Source organism: Kogia breviceps, chromosome 1 (assembly GCF_026419965.1).
Source record: "Kogia breviceps isolate mKogBre1 chromosome 1, mKogBre1 haplotype 1, whole genome shotgun sequence".
Classification (NCBI taxonomy): domain Eukaryota; kingdom Metazoa; phylum Chordata; class Mammalia; order Artiodactyla; family Physeteridae; genus Kogia; species Kogia breviceps.
Window position 1 is genome coordinate 11065844 of NC_081310.1, and position 15200 is coordinate 11081043.

General features: G+C 34.4%; 1 protein-coding gene across 4 annotated transcripts in view; it reads left to right on the forward strand.

Annotated features, from left to right (window-relative positions):
• Nucleotides 1-15200, forward strand: part of BRINP3 (BMP/retinoic acid inducible neural specific 3) — a 431007-nt gene that overhangs the window by 219624 nt on the left and 196183 nt on the right. For all 4 annotated transcript variants that reach the window (XM_067027571.1, XM_067027570.1, XM_059057529.2 and 1 more), the window contains one exon: nt 8764-8954. In XM_067027571.1, the coding sequence (XP_066883672.1) occupies nt 8764-8954 (191 nt within the window). The remainder of the gene's footprint in view (nt 1-8763; nt 8955-15200) is intronic.

Below are 15200 nucleotides of genomic sequence, written 5' to 3' on the forward strand. Positions count from 1 at the left end.
TGTATCCTGTAACTTTCCTGAATTCATTGATGAGCTCTAATAGTTTTCTGGTAGCTTCTTTAGGATTTTCTATGTATAGTGTCCTGTCGTTGGCAAACAGTGACAGTTTTACTTCTTCCTTTCAAATTTGGATTCCTTTTATTCCTTTTTGTTGTCTGATTGCTGTGGCTAGAACTTCCAATACAGTGTTATATAAAAGGGTCAGGAGTGGGTATCCTTTTCTTGTTCCTGATATTAGAGGAAACGCTTTCATCTTTTCGCCATTGCATAGATGTTTGCTGTGGGTTTGTCATGTATGGCCTTTATTATGTTGGGGTATGTTCCCTCTATACTCCTTTTTTGGAGAGTTTTTTATCATGAATGAATGTTGAATTTTGTCAAAAGCTTTTTCTGCATCTATTGAAGTGATCATATTTTTTATTCTTCACTTTGTTACTGTGTTATATCACATTGATTGATATGGGGATATTGAAAAATCCTTGCATCCCTGGGATAAATGTCACTTGATCATAGTTTATGATCCTTTTAATGTGCTGTTGGATTCAGTTTGCTAGTATTTTGTTGAAGATTTTTGCATCTATGTTCATCAGTGATATTGGCCTGTAATTTTCTTTTTTGTGTGTGTGATATTGTTGCCCAGTTTTGGTATCAGGGTGACACTGGCCTCATAGAATGAGTTCAGAAGTGTTCTTTCCTCTGCAGTTTTTTGGAGTAGTTTCAGAAGGATAGGTCTTAATTCTTCCCTAAATGTTTGGTAGAATTCACCTGTGAAGATATCTTCTGGCCCTGAACTTTTGTTTGTTGGGATGTTTTAATTTCAGTACTGGTAATTGGTCTGTTCTGATTTTCTGTTTCTCCCTGGTTCAGTCTTAAGAGATTGTACCTTTCTAAGAATTTGTCCATTTCTTCTGGGCTGTCCATTTAATTGGCCTATAGTTGTTCATAATAGTCTCATAATCTTTTGTATTCCTGTGGTGTTGGTTGTAATTTCTTTTTCATTTCTGATTTTGTTGATTTGGGCCCTCTCCCTCTTTTTCATATCTTTCTTCTTTTTATTTTTTTGGCCGTGCCATGCAGCTTGTGGGATCTTAGTTCCCCAACCAGGGACTGAACTCACGCCCTCTGCAGTGAAAATCCAGAGTCCTAACCACTGGACCACCAGGAAATTCCATCCCTTTTTCTCTTGATGGGTCTAGCTAAAGGTTTATCAATTTTGTTTAACTTTTCAAAGAAGCAGCTTTTAGTTTCATTGATATTTTCTTTTTTTTAGTCTCTATTTCATTTATTTCTGCTCTGATCTTTTTTAAATTTCTTTCCTTCTACTAACTTTGGGTTTTATTTATTCTTCTTTTTCTAATTCCTGTAGGTGTAAGATTTAATTTGCTTTTTAAAATTAGCATATGCTATTCTCCCTTTTGGGGTGAGGTAGGACTCAATAGAGGTCCTATTAAGAAGAATTAATGATGTAGCATATTTCAACTGAAGAGTGAAGACATATAGGGGGATTAGAGGGATACAGTATTTAATGGACTATTTTGGGAGATCTTTACTCTCTGTATGTGAATGTAAACTAGGACTAGAGTTAATAAATTTATAAAATAAGGAGATCATTAAAGAAGTAGGACAGTCTTCTTTTCCTCACAAATAAGGCAAAATAGCTAAAATTACTAGAAATGCCCAGATATGGGATGAGTTGCTTTATGCAGTTTTTTTTTTTTTAACATCTTCATTGGAGTATAATTGCTTTACAGTGGTGTGTTAGTTTCTGCCTTATAACAAAGTGAATCAGTTACGTTCCCATCTCACTTCCCTCTTGCACCTCCCTCCCTCTCACCCTCCATATCCCACCCCTCTAGGTGGTCACAAACCACCTAGCTGATCTCCATGTGCTATGCAGCTGCTTCCCTCTAGCTATCTATGTTACATTTGGTAGTGTATATATGTCCATGCCACTCTCTCACTTCGTCACAGCTTACCCTCCCCCCCCCATATACTCAAGTCCGTGCTCTAGTAGGTCTGTGTCCTTATTCCCGTCTTACCCCTAGGTTCTTCATGACCTTTTTTTTTTTTTCTTAGATTCCATATCTATGTATTAGCATACGGTATTTGTTTTCCTCTTTCTGACTTACTTCACTCTGTATGACAGACTCTAGGTCCATCCACCTCACTACAAATAACTCAAATTCATTTCTTTTTATGGCTGAGTAATATTCCATTGTATATATGTGCCACATCTTCTTTATCCATTCATCTGATGATGGACACTTAGGTTGCTTCCATGTCCTGGCTATTGTAAACAGAGCTGCAATGAACATTTTGGTACATGACTCTTTTTGAATTATGGTTTTCTCAGGGTATATGCTCAGTAGTGGGTTTGCTGGGTCATATGGTAGTTCTATTTGTAGTTTTTTAAGGAGCCTCCATACTGTTCTCTATAGTGGCTGTATCAATTTACATTCCCACAAACAGTGCAAGAGGGTTCCCTTTTCTCCACACCCTCTCCAGCATTTATTGTTTCTAGATTTTTTCATGATGGCCATTCTGACCGGTGTGAGATGATATCTCATTGCAGTTTTCATTTGCATTTCTCTAATGATTAATGATGTTGAGCATTCTTTCATGTGATTGTTGGCAATCTGTATATCATCTTTGGAGAAACGTCCATTTAGGTCTTCTGCCCATTTTTTTTATTGGGTTGTTTGTTTTTTGTTATTGAGCTGCATGAGCTGCTTGTAAATTTTGGAGATTAATCCTTTGTCAGTTGCTTCATTTGCAAATATTTTCTCCCATTCTGAGGGTTGTCTTTTAGTCTTGTTTATGGTTTCCTTTGCTGTGCAAAAGCTTTGACGTTTCATTAGGTCCCATTTGTTTATTTTTGTTTTTATTTCCATTTCTCTAGGAGGTGGGTCAAAAAGGATCTTGGTGTGATTTATGTCATAGAGTGTTCTGCCCATGTTTTCCTCTGGGTTTGATAGTGTCTGGCCTTACACTTAGGTCTTAATCCATTTTGAGTTTATTTTTGTGTATGGTGTTAGGGAGTGTTCTAATTTCATACTTTTATATGTAGCTGTCCAGTTTTCCCAGCAGCACTTATTGAAGAGGCTGTCTTTTCTCCACTGTATATTCTTGCCTCCTTTATCAAAGATAAGGTAACCATATGTGTATGGGTTTATCTCTGGGCTTTCTATCCTGTTCCATTGATCTATATTTCTGTTTTTGTGCCAGTACCATACTGTCTTGATTACTGTAGCTTTGTACTATCGTCTGAAGTCTGGTAGTCTGATTCCTCCAGCTCCATTTTTCGTTCTCAGGATTGCTTTAGCTATTCTGGGTCTTTTGTGTTTCCATACAAATTGTGAAATTTTTTGTTCTAGTTCTGTGAAAAATGCCAGTGGTAGTTTGATAGGGATTGCATTGAATCTGTAGATTGCTTTGCGTAGTAGAGTCATTTTCACAATGTTGATTCTTCCAATCCAAGAATATGGTATATCTCTCCATCTATTTGTATCATCTTTAATTTCTTTCATCAGTGTCTTATAATTTTCTGCATACCGGTAGTTGGTCTCCATAGGTAGGTTTATTCCTCAATATTTTATTCTTTTTTTGCAATGGTAAATGGGAGTGTTTTCTTAATTTCACTTTCAGATTTTTCATCAGTAGAGTATAGGAATGCCAGAGATTTCTGTGCATTAATTTTGTATCCTGCTACTTTACCAAATTCATTGATTAGCTCTAGTAGTTTTCTGGTAGCGTCTTTAGGATTCTCTATGTATAGTGTCATGTCATCTGCAAACAGTGACAAATTTACTTCTTCTTTTCTGATTTGGATTCCTTTTATTTCTTTTTCTTCTCTGATTGCTGTGGCTAAAACTTCCAAAACTATGTTGAATAATAGTGGTGAGAGTGGGCAACGTTGTCTTGTTCCTGATCTTAGTGGAAATGGTTTCAGGTTTTCACCATTGAGAATGATGTTGGCTGTGGGTTTGTCATATATGGCCTTTATTACGTTGAGGAAAGTTCCCTCTATGCCTACTTCCTGCAGGATTTTTATCATAAATGGGTGTTGAATTTTGTCGAAAGCTTTCTCTGCATCTACTGAGATGATCATATGGTTTTTCTCCTTCGCTTTGTTAGTATGGTATGTCACGTTGATTGATTTGTGTATATTGAAGAATCCTTGCATTCCTAGAATAAACCCCACTTGATCATGGTGTATGATCCTTTTAATGTGCTGTTGGATTCTGTCTGCTAGTATTTTATTGAGGATTTTTGCATCTATGTTCGTCAGTGATATTGGCCTGTAGTTTTCTTTCTTTGTGACATCTTTGTCTGGTTTTGGTATCAGGGTGACGGTGGCCTCATAGAATGAGTTTGGGAGTGTTCCACCCTCTGCTGTATTTTGGAAGAGTTTGAGAAGGATAGGTGTTAGCTCTTCTGTAAATGTTTGATAGAATTTGCCTATGAAGCCATCTGGTCCTGGGCTTTTGTTTGTTGGAAGATTTTTAATCACAGTTTCAATTTCAGTGCTTGTGATTGGTCTCTTCATATTTTCTATTTCTTCCTGGTTCAGTCCCGGCAGGTTGTACATTTCTGAGAATTGGGATAGAGTCTTAAAAGTAGGATTGCAGAGTCAATTATTGGTAACTATTACCAAATTTCTCTCCATAGATATATCATTTTGCACTCCAGCAGCAGTATATCATAGGGCCTGTTTCCTTCTAGTTTGCCAACAGCTTTGACAAAGTTGTCAAATTTTTGAATTTTGGCAAATTTCGTAATAGCTATGTAATATATCAATATATTTTTAATTTACATTTCTCATACTATGAGAGATTGAAAGCCTTTTCAAATTTTTATGGGCCATTTTGTCTCTTCTTATCTAAACACTATTTTCCTATTTTTTATGCCTGAACCTTATTTATTTTTTTCCTTGAGTTTTAGGAGTTTTTAGAATGTTAGACAGTTGGTTTTAGGTTGACAATCACGTATTTTATCCTTTTGAGGAACTTTCCACTGACTCCCAACTTACTGGAAATTACTCAGCAATAGGTATAAATATTCATCAAATGCATTTGAGGCATTAATGGACATCAAGGTTTTTCTTTCTAGATGTGTTAATATGCTGAATTATATTAATGATTTCCTAATATCAAATGACCCTTGCCCTCCTAGAATTATTCTTTTTGAGATATACATTTTTAAAACTTACTGTGTGTTACTGTTTACTATTGCTTTATTTATTATTTTGCATCACTAATAATAAGTTGTAATAATGTTTGGTTTTTGTTGTTGTTGTTGTATGTGATCTTTCCCAGATATTTGTTGTTGTTGTTTTTGTTGTTGTTATATGTGATATTTCCCAGATATTTGTGTCAATGTTTTACTCAATTTATAACAACTAATTAAAAGTTTTCCTTCATTTCATATGCTCTGGAAACATTTTAAGTAAATAGTATCAGATTTTTTGATCTTTAGAGTTTTGTCTGAACTCCCCTGTGAAACCATCTTGGCCTATTGATTTTTTTTTTTTTTTTAAATTTTGTGGAGGTGTTCTATGACACCTAAACTTATTTGCAAAAGCTTTGCAAAATAATTTTATTTTTAAATAATATGTTTACTTTACTCTGTTATTTCATTATTTAATTTTCTTTCTCTATTAAAAAAGGTAGGTTGACGAGTTGGTGTATTTTTCTGTTTTTTTCTTCCCTTCAGAGGAAGCTGTTTTTCAATTTATTATTCTTTTCTTCTGTTTTTTTAAACTCATTAACACTAGTTTTCTTCCTTTTAGTTCTTTTTAATTTCTAGAAGCTTATTTTTGTCATTTTTTTTTAGTTTTAGAGTTATATGGCTATCTCAAATATTTTCATAATCTACATAAAGTATATATTTAATTCTGTGAATATTTTTTTGAGTACTGCTTTAGCCATGTCCCTTAGATTGTATTATATACTGTTTTCCTCAGGTTTTCTTAGAAAATTTGTCATTTTGCTTTCACATATCCTATTATTCAAGAATTACATAATAGAAAATTTATCCATGTGAATTCTTTTAAATTTTTCTTTCAATTTTTAATTGTACTATATTGTAGTCAGTAAATGTGTTAAGGAAACAATATTCTGACATTTGTTGAAGAACGGTAAGGCAGACTTTATTCATGGGGTCTCCTGCACTGGAGTTTACAGGAGGGGAGAGAGACTGAACTCAATTTTGAACAGAACCAGGAAAAGTGGGAATTTATTGGCAATGAGCAGAGTAGGCGGATTAGTGGATGGAAAATTACAAAGAGGGTAGGATAATTCTTGCTAAAGAGACCTAAAATGATTCTTGCTGAAAGCAGAGCAGGGTTATCAGATATCATCAGGGAGATGGTAGGGGATGAGGAATTTGGTCAGATGTTAAAGATGATCATATGTCCAGGGTAGGGGAACCTTGCCAAAGTGACTTGACAGGATTCTTCCTAAAACTGGGCTCTGGAGAACATGCCCATGAAACAAGCTCATAGGAGCCTGTCTAGCATTTGGTCAAGGAGAAAGTCTTTATCAAATGATTTTTTTTTTCAAATTTTTGGAATTTACTAAGGATTTTTTTAACAAAATATATGGCCAATTTTTCTAAATGTTCTGTGTACTCTTGAAAAGAACTTTCATTTCCTCTTATTAATATAAAGTTTAATATTTACCTATAATATCTACCTTATTAAGTAGGTTGTGTAGATCTCTATCATTACATTTTTTACCCCCACTGGGACTATCTAGGTCTAGGAAGTGTGTGCTGGAGTCTTGTAATACTGGCAGTTTATGTATATTTTAACCTATATCTTCTGTGTATTCTGCTTTATGAAAAGTGCTGCAATTAAAGCAGTTTTGCAAGTTTTAGTCTTTAGCACTATTCAGTCTATTTCATTTTCTCATTTAATAATTTTGTCCTGAAGAGATCATTAACTTTGCTTCCTTTTTTATTTACATTCACCAAGATATCATTATCATTTTGTTTTTAACCTTACTTAAGATATGGGCTGCTATAGCAAAATAAATACCACAGGTAGGGTAGCTTATAAACAGCACAGTTCTGGGTGCTGGAAGTTTGAGATTAGAATGCCAGCATGGTTGGGTGAGGGCTCTCTTCCAGGTCACAGATTTTTCCTTGTATCTTCACGTGGTGTAATGGACAAGGAATCTCTTTGGAGCCTCCTTTACAAAGGAACTAGTACCATTCTTGAGGGCTCTGCCCTCATGACCCAGACACCTCCCACAAGCCCCATCTCCTAATACCATCATCTTAAAAGGACAGAATTTCAACATATGAATTTGGGGAGACACAAACATTCAGACCATAGCACTTGCATGTGTCGCCGAGCTGCATTATAAATTCTTAGACTATCACAGCGCTGTTCTTTCTGTCTCCATGTACAAGATGTTTGTTTGGGCACATGGGTGAATTTCTCAGATTCAGTGGTCTTTCTGAGAATGTATTCACTCAGATTTCCACACCAGTTCATCCTCTCTTTTGGGGGTAAATAATTAGTGTGGATGCTTTTTTTTTCTATAGTATTTGACATATATATTCCCTTTTTGCTTTCAGATGTTCCCATAGAAAGCTGTTTATCATGTACATGACAACGCTGTTGATAACTTGACCCACTCATTCATATTTTGGGGAGTTTTTTTTTCCTTCAGCAATTCTAGTTAGTCTACTTCATTTCCAGCTTGCATATTGATGTCCAAATACAAACTGAGAATGCAACTTTCTGAAATAACATTGTTGACACCTTATTTCTGATACCAATTCACCTGATCTCTTGCAGAGAAGTATGAACTGTCACTTAGAATTGGATGGTCAGTTAGGCTGTGGCATTTTAAAATTGGTAGTATTTTTAATTTGGAGAAGAAATGCAAGCTATTTTTCTGCTAGAAAGTCTTGTTTGGTCTTTTAGAAAACTGGCTTGACAAATTATCAGTAGGCATAATGCCACCTAAACAGATGGGTTTCTGAAAGAATGAGAACAAGCTTGAAGTCTGACAATTATATGCTAGTTGAATATCTAAGAATCTGGAAGTCTAAGGATGGCAAGTTCTTAATGTTAGACTTGAATGGCATTGACACTTTTTTGTCAATATTCAAACATTGAAAATTGCAGCTTACTTGTAATTTGCTTTAAATTTCACCTTAGAGGATCCATTGTCAAGTACCTAAAGCTTCTCATGGAGGTTAGTGATTTCCATAGAGCTTATTAACACACAATATTTTCATATTTAATGCCATGTGTAGGAATCCTCTGAATTTAATACATAAATATTTATATTACTATATATACATGTATATGTTTTCTCTGCGTTTTTAAGGTACAGTTGAAAACAGCTAATGTTTTGTAATATGCTTGGTCATGTTTCCATTTACCATGCTGATCTGTAGTAAAGGTTGAGTTTGTTTTACATATTTTCCTATCTTAATTTGCTTTGAGACCCAATGAGTGTTAGGTAAGCTAAACTGTATGAGAAAGTCAGTAAAATCTAGAGAACATGTTCTGCAAAAGCTTGTTGTTTAATATTTACGAAATATGTATTCACAACCATCAACATCCCGGGTACTTTTCTAGGTATATGGGAAATCTTTGTGAACAAAAGAAAAGTAAAACTCCCTGCCTGTTTCTTGTTTATCACTCTTGTTTCATTATGGCTGTAATCTAGGCTTCCTCACCTGCAGGTTGTTGAAAAAATTGATTTGAAGTGGGAAGTGGAATAATGTACAATATTATTAATGCAGGAGAGGAGTCCCTCACAATTTTTGTGGACAAGCGGAAGCTGAGCAAACGATCCGAAGGAAGTGATCCCAGCGCCAACAGCTCCTTGGTCACTCTGGAGACGCTACATCAACTAGCTGCTTCCTATTTCATTGACAGGGACAGCACCCTTCGGAGACTTCACCACATTCAAATTGCATCCACTGCCATAAAGGTATGAGTATGTTTACCCTAGAATTATGTCATACCATTTTGTTCTCTGTCTCTAAAATCCATGGCTATATATGTTCATGTCTCACTGATTTAAACAATTGTGTCCTGAAAAATAATTTAATATGTCCTTTTCCTTTAAGTGTTGCAGTACATTTAAGATGCAATTGTATATATTTTCATGTAATTTTGTTAACTTGATGATTGGGTCAAGGTGTTTCATGTCAGAACATTAATTGAAATACACTTGAGTAGTGTCAGTTTATCCTCGGGTACACAGACTCCCTCACAAAGCGTACATAGATGAAACTTTGTTTTAATAACACCGATTTATTTTGTAAAACTTCATATTTTATTGTGTGCATTTAAAAACATTATCCTGGGAAGGGCTCTATTAGGTTCAAAGTGGGTCGGTGACACAAAAATCATTAAGTCTGGTTCAAGGAGTATTCCCCCCACCCCATATTTTTAAGACACAATTAAGAAGTACAAGTATTTGTTTATAAGTTTCTAGAAGTCAAGATACACCATAATATAGAACTACTGGATAAACTCTTTATGTTCACTAAAATCTGTTGCCTTTGAAACAAATAAGGTTGACTTTACAAAAACTGAGAGCATGGGAGAATAAGATACCTTTAATTTTCAGAAGAAATGAAGGGAGAGAAAGAGACAGAGACAGAGACAGAGAGACAGAGACAGAGAGAGAAAGGCAGTGGTTTCCAAAACAGTAGATGTTTTGACATATTTCTCTGGCAGTTTAGATCAGCATGCTATTGTGTTTGGCCAGTGGCCAGTGCAAAACTAACAGACCAAAGAGTTGGCACATGTGATAGTGTGATTCTGGACTAAGTTAATAAGAGCAAAATAAAACATAAAGAGCATTTCCCAGTGTTTCAAATGTAACATTTCATAATTAATGTAAAAAGCACTCATTAAATATATCATTTTATTGCTTTATGAGATTAAAATTAATGTGTGTTTTTTTCAGTTAATTGAAAAGTTAGTATGTTGATATGTTGAGAATGCTAAGAAAAATTAGCCCAAGGTACATCTTTTGTTCAAGACTGTCCCAGAGAGAATAAAAGATGATGTGAAAATATTTTTAGCTACATAGAGAGACAGATGTAGAGAAAAAACATATGGACACCAGGGAGGAAGCGTGGGTGGGTGTGGGGTGGGATGAACTGGGAGACTGGGATTGATGTATATACACTAATATGTATAAAATAGATAACTAATAAGAACCTGCTGTAAAGCACGGGGAACTCTACTTCACTTTGCTGTATGGTAGAAACAAACACAACATTGTAAAACAACTATACCCCAATTTAAAAAAAAAGAAATAAAATATTTTTAGCTTAAGGGTTACACAAACCATAACTGCCCATCTTCAATACTGCTAGTAAATGAGGTTAAGATAAAGACTTCTGTAGATATAGATTATACAATTATAGTAAGTCTACTTCTGACTGTAGGACTTACGTTATATTGACTAATCAAGTGTATAAATAATATTTATGCTGAATAGATAAAAATGTAGCCAGCATGAACACAGATGTTGTAGTTAATTTTAAAATGTTGTAAGGTAGGATAGTGTTGTAGATATTTAGCTTGAGCTTGCTGAGAAGAAATAGGCTTTTTCAGAAATCAATTTCAATGATATAAACAGAAACTTAAAGTATATTTTCTAATAGAAGACATCATTGTAGTAAGTATTTTATTATATGGCTATTGATTTTTTTGCTCAGTGCCAAGTAGAATTATACAGTAGACTTTTTGTATCCATACTGAGTAAGAAATATTCATTCACAGTTCATGTCAAAACTTAATGGATATTTGTACATACTCTTTTCTCCCACAAGAGAAGTATGTATCACAAAAGACACATGTTTTAATGGTGCAGGCTATTGTGTACAGGCATTGTTCTTAGACCCTGATGATACAACTGGAGATGATAAAGCTTCATGTGTGGTAGAAATGAGCCAGCCCCGAAGGGAAAGTGACTTTCATAAGAGTGATCTAAGAACAGCTCTGGGGAAGACAAAGGAATAACCTGGAATGTGGGAGAGTAAACAGCCTCACCGTGAAAGGATTGCAGAAAATGCTGGAGCCCATTAGTCTTGGAAGGGAGTTCTAGAGCATATAATGGAAGTATTTTAAAGTGTGTGTAGTGGGGCTGGGAACAGGAAGGAAAAGTGGAACTTTAGATCAAGGAGAGGAAACAGAGAACAGTATGGGAATGATACAGATATGGGTTGTAAAGAGAAGTACACATATCTTGTGCATAACTAAGGGGAAAAAAGGGGAATGAGGTATGTGCACTGGCAGCAACATGACTAGTGCATAGGGCAGGCAAGGGTGAGGTAGTAAGGACTGGGAAAGAGGGGAGGGAGATCAGACTTTTCAGGATCAAATTTAGGCCTGGATGGAGTTCTCACCTGAGCCAGTTATAGTTTTAAGTGACTAGTGATTATCTGGCCCAGCATCAGCTGCAGTCTGGGCTACTGTGAAAGCTCCAGGAGGTCGACATGGTCCTTGAACTTCATGCACACTTTTATGCTCCTGTGTAATTTCCTGGGGAGAGTATCTTTTATTTTCCTTAGTTATCAAATGTATCCCTACACAAATAAAAGATGTCTCGCCACAATTATAAGATTTTAATTGCTTAGATGTGAGTTAACAGGGTAAGAGGGACTGAGTGGTGAGGGTAGTGGGTGTGTAAACGGAATCCAAGGGCATTCAGTTACTGAAATCCTTTATACTTGAATAAATAACTCAATGCAAAGTGCTTCTGTAGATATTTGAAATCAAAAGCTTAACTCCTTTACTAAATCTCTAAAGGTTCAGTGCATTGCTTTTATATTTTAAAGATTCACACGAAGGGTAGCAAGTCTACAGTTTCTTTGATTAGATAAAAACACCTTGGGTTTTTAAGTGCCGTGTAGTTGGCATTTAATTTCTTGGACAAATGTTGTATGAAGATGTCCCTTGATTCACAGAATTTAGGAGACAGAGTTTTGTTAAAAAAATAAAGTAAAATAAAATCATTATTATACGATAACAGCAAAAATATAATTAAATCTGCATAAGCATGCCTTCTTTTATCATGCTAATTCTTGCAAAAACACAAAAGAGGGCTTCCCTGGTGGTGCAGTGGTTGAGAATCCGCCTGCCGATGCAGGGGACACGGGTTCGTGCCCCGGTCCGGGAAGATCCCACATGCCGTGGAGCGGCTGGGCCCGTGAGCCATGGCCGCTGAGCCTGCGCGTCCGGAGCCTGTGCTCCGCAACGGGAGTCGCCACAACAGTGAGAGGCCCGCGTACCACGAAAAAAAAAAAAAAAAACACAAAAGAGTTGGACACGTAGTGTTAACTGAGCCAGTTTCTAGAAAGTGGAATAGAACAAATGGTTGTGTATAACCTCTTCTAATTATGAATGTAAATGTAGATTGAACTTTATTAACACATCTGTAAACAAAAATGAATGGCTCAAATGCCCATAGAGCGTAATTAACTGCTATACTATTTCATAATGACATTTATATCAAATATTATTTCTCAATATAATTATTAGTGCAAAAACATGTCAAGTATAATGTCTAGAATTGTCAATTATTTTGAGAATATTCAATTCAATTGACTCAAGTTATCTAAAAAAATCATACTAACATATTCTTTAGGTTTCTTTTGCAATAGTCAAATAAACTTTAATATGTGATTGACAATCATGAGAAAATCTAAATATACATTTTGGGAAAAATCCAATCTATTGCCTGATGTGGTATATGGATTTTCAAAAATTTCCTTAATACTTTAAGTTTTAAAAATCAGATTACATGCAGTGAATAAAATTAAAATTTTTATAACTGTTAAAAAATTTAAAAGAGCTAAGCTATTATTTTTCTAAAAGAAAAAATAACATACTGTATTCTACCATTTTTCTGTAGAAAAATTATTTGAAAGCTTTAAAAAATTATGGTGTTTGGAATTTTTTCCAGCAAATTTAGGAAAAAGCACAAACAATATGATAAAATTAACTTATAGGTCAGTATTACAGCTAAAAATCTATCTCCAAGTGATGTTTTAGTGGTATGTAGTTTACTTAAGAGTGTTGAAGGTGATATTGAGAAGAGGCTCCACAACTTAGAGCTACATTTCTATTTCTGAAATTATAAAAATATATCAAATTACAATTTTAAAATCTATTCATAAACTTAGGATATACATTAGAATATTAGAATATTCAATGGGGAAAATACAGTCTCTTTGGCAAGTGGTGCTGGGAAAGCTGGACAGCCACACATAAATCAATGAAGTTAGAACACTCCCTCATACCATACACAAAAATAAACTCAAAATGGCTTAAAGACTTAAATATAAGACATGACACCATAAAATTCCTAGAAGAGAACATAGGCAAAACATACTCTGACATAAATCATAGCAATGTTGTCTTAGGCCAGTCTCCTTAAGACAATAGAAATAAAAGCAAAAACAAATAAACAAGCAAATAAACAAAAACAAATGGGAACTAATCAAATTTATAAGCTTTTGCACAGCAAAGGAAACCATAAACAAAATGAAGACAACAAATGGATTGGGAGAAAATATCTGCAAACTATGAGATGGACAAGGGCTTAATTTCCAAAATATACAATCAACTCATACAACTCAAAAACAAAAACAAAAAAACAAACAAACAAAAAAACCAATCACAAAATAGGCAGAAGACCTAAATATACATTTCTCCGAAGAAGACATACAGATGGTCAACAGGCACATGAAAAGATGCTCAACATTGCTAATTATTAGAGAAATGCAAATCAAAACTACATTGAGGTATCACCTCACACCAGTCAGAAAGGCCATCACCAAAAGGTCTTCAAATAATAAATGCTGGAGAGGGTCTGGAGAAAATGGAACCATCTTGCACTGTTGGCAGGAATGTAAATTGGCTCAGCCACTATGGAGAACAGTATGGAGTTTCCTCAAAAAACTAAAAATAGAGTCACCATATGATCCAGCAATCCTACTTCTGGGCATATATCTGGAGGAAATTCTAACTCGAAAAGATACGTGTACCCCAATGTTCATTGAAGCACTATTTACAATAGCCAAGAAATGGAAGCAATCTAAATGTCCATCAACAGATGAATGGATAAAGAAGATGTGGTGTATATATACAATGGAATATTACTCAGCTATGAAAAATAATAAAATAATTCCATTTGCAGCAACATGGATGGACCTAGAGATTTTCATACTAAGTGAATTGAGCCATACAGAGGAAGACAAATATCATCTGATATCACTTGTTTGTAGAATCTAAAACATGATACAAAACAGAAAGAGACTCATGGATGTAGAAAACAAATATATCATTACAAAAGGGGAAAGGAGTGGGGAGGGATAAATAAGGAGTTTGGCATTAGCAGATACAAACTACTACATGTAAAATATATAAACAATAAGGACCTACTGTATAGCACAGGGAATAAAAATAAATTTCAAAAGTTATTGATAAAATTAGGCCTGACAATAATTTTCCAAGAAGCATTTTTGATATGTAAATTATTTGATTTGGGGTAATTTAAATTAGGAAAAGTTTACAATTTTTAAATTTCTATATGTTCAAAAACTCTTAATTCAAGAAAATCCAGTAAGACAATTTACATGTAAATAATTCATAATAATTAGAGGTTTGATTTCATATGTTAGTTTTATTTTGAGGAAGGTCTCTCTTTTATATAGCAAACTCTCTTAGGGTTTCAAAAGAATGTTTTAACTTATGCACACATAAAAGTATTTAATTATTTAGTACAAGCTGTACATTTAGCTTAGTACATTTAACAAGTTGGACAATTTTGATCAAGTAGACCACAAATCTATCTGAATGTTTAATTTATCCGCTCCAATTTTTTTAGTATAAAGGAATAATATATCATTCCAGAATAAGTAATATGTGTAAACTTAGTGTCATGATTAAATTCATGAAAGCAAAAAGTTCCAGAATTATTAAGAATCATATTTTTTTCATATTCTGAACTTTCATATGTTTTATAATATTTTTCTAGCTTGCATTATAGATATTTATTTCCCCTCTGCCATGTCTTCTCTAGTTTTGACAAACAATCCTAATTTGCTGGAGGGCAAAAGCAGAATCTGTTTTTATTTTTGTTTGGTTTTTAATCAAAATAACTTCTTATATATATAGTGGCTACCAAATAGTAAATTCGTAAAATAAAGTT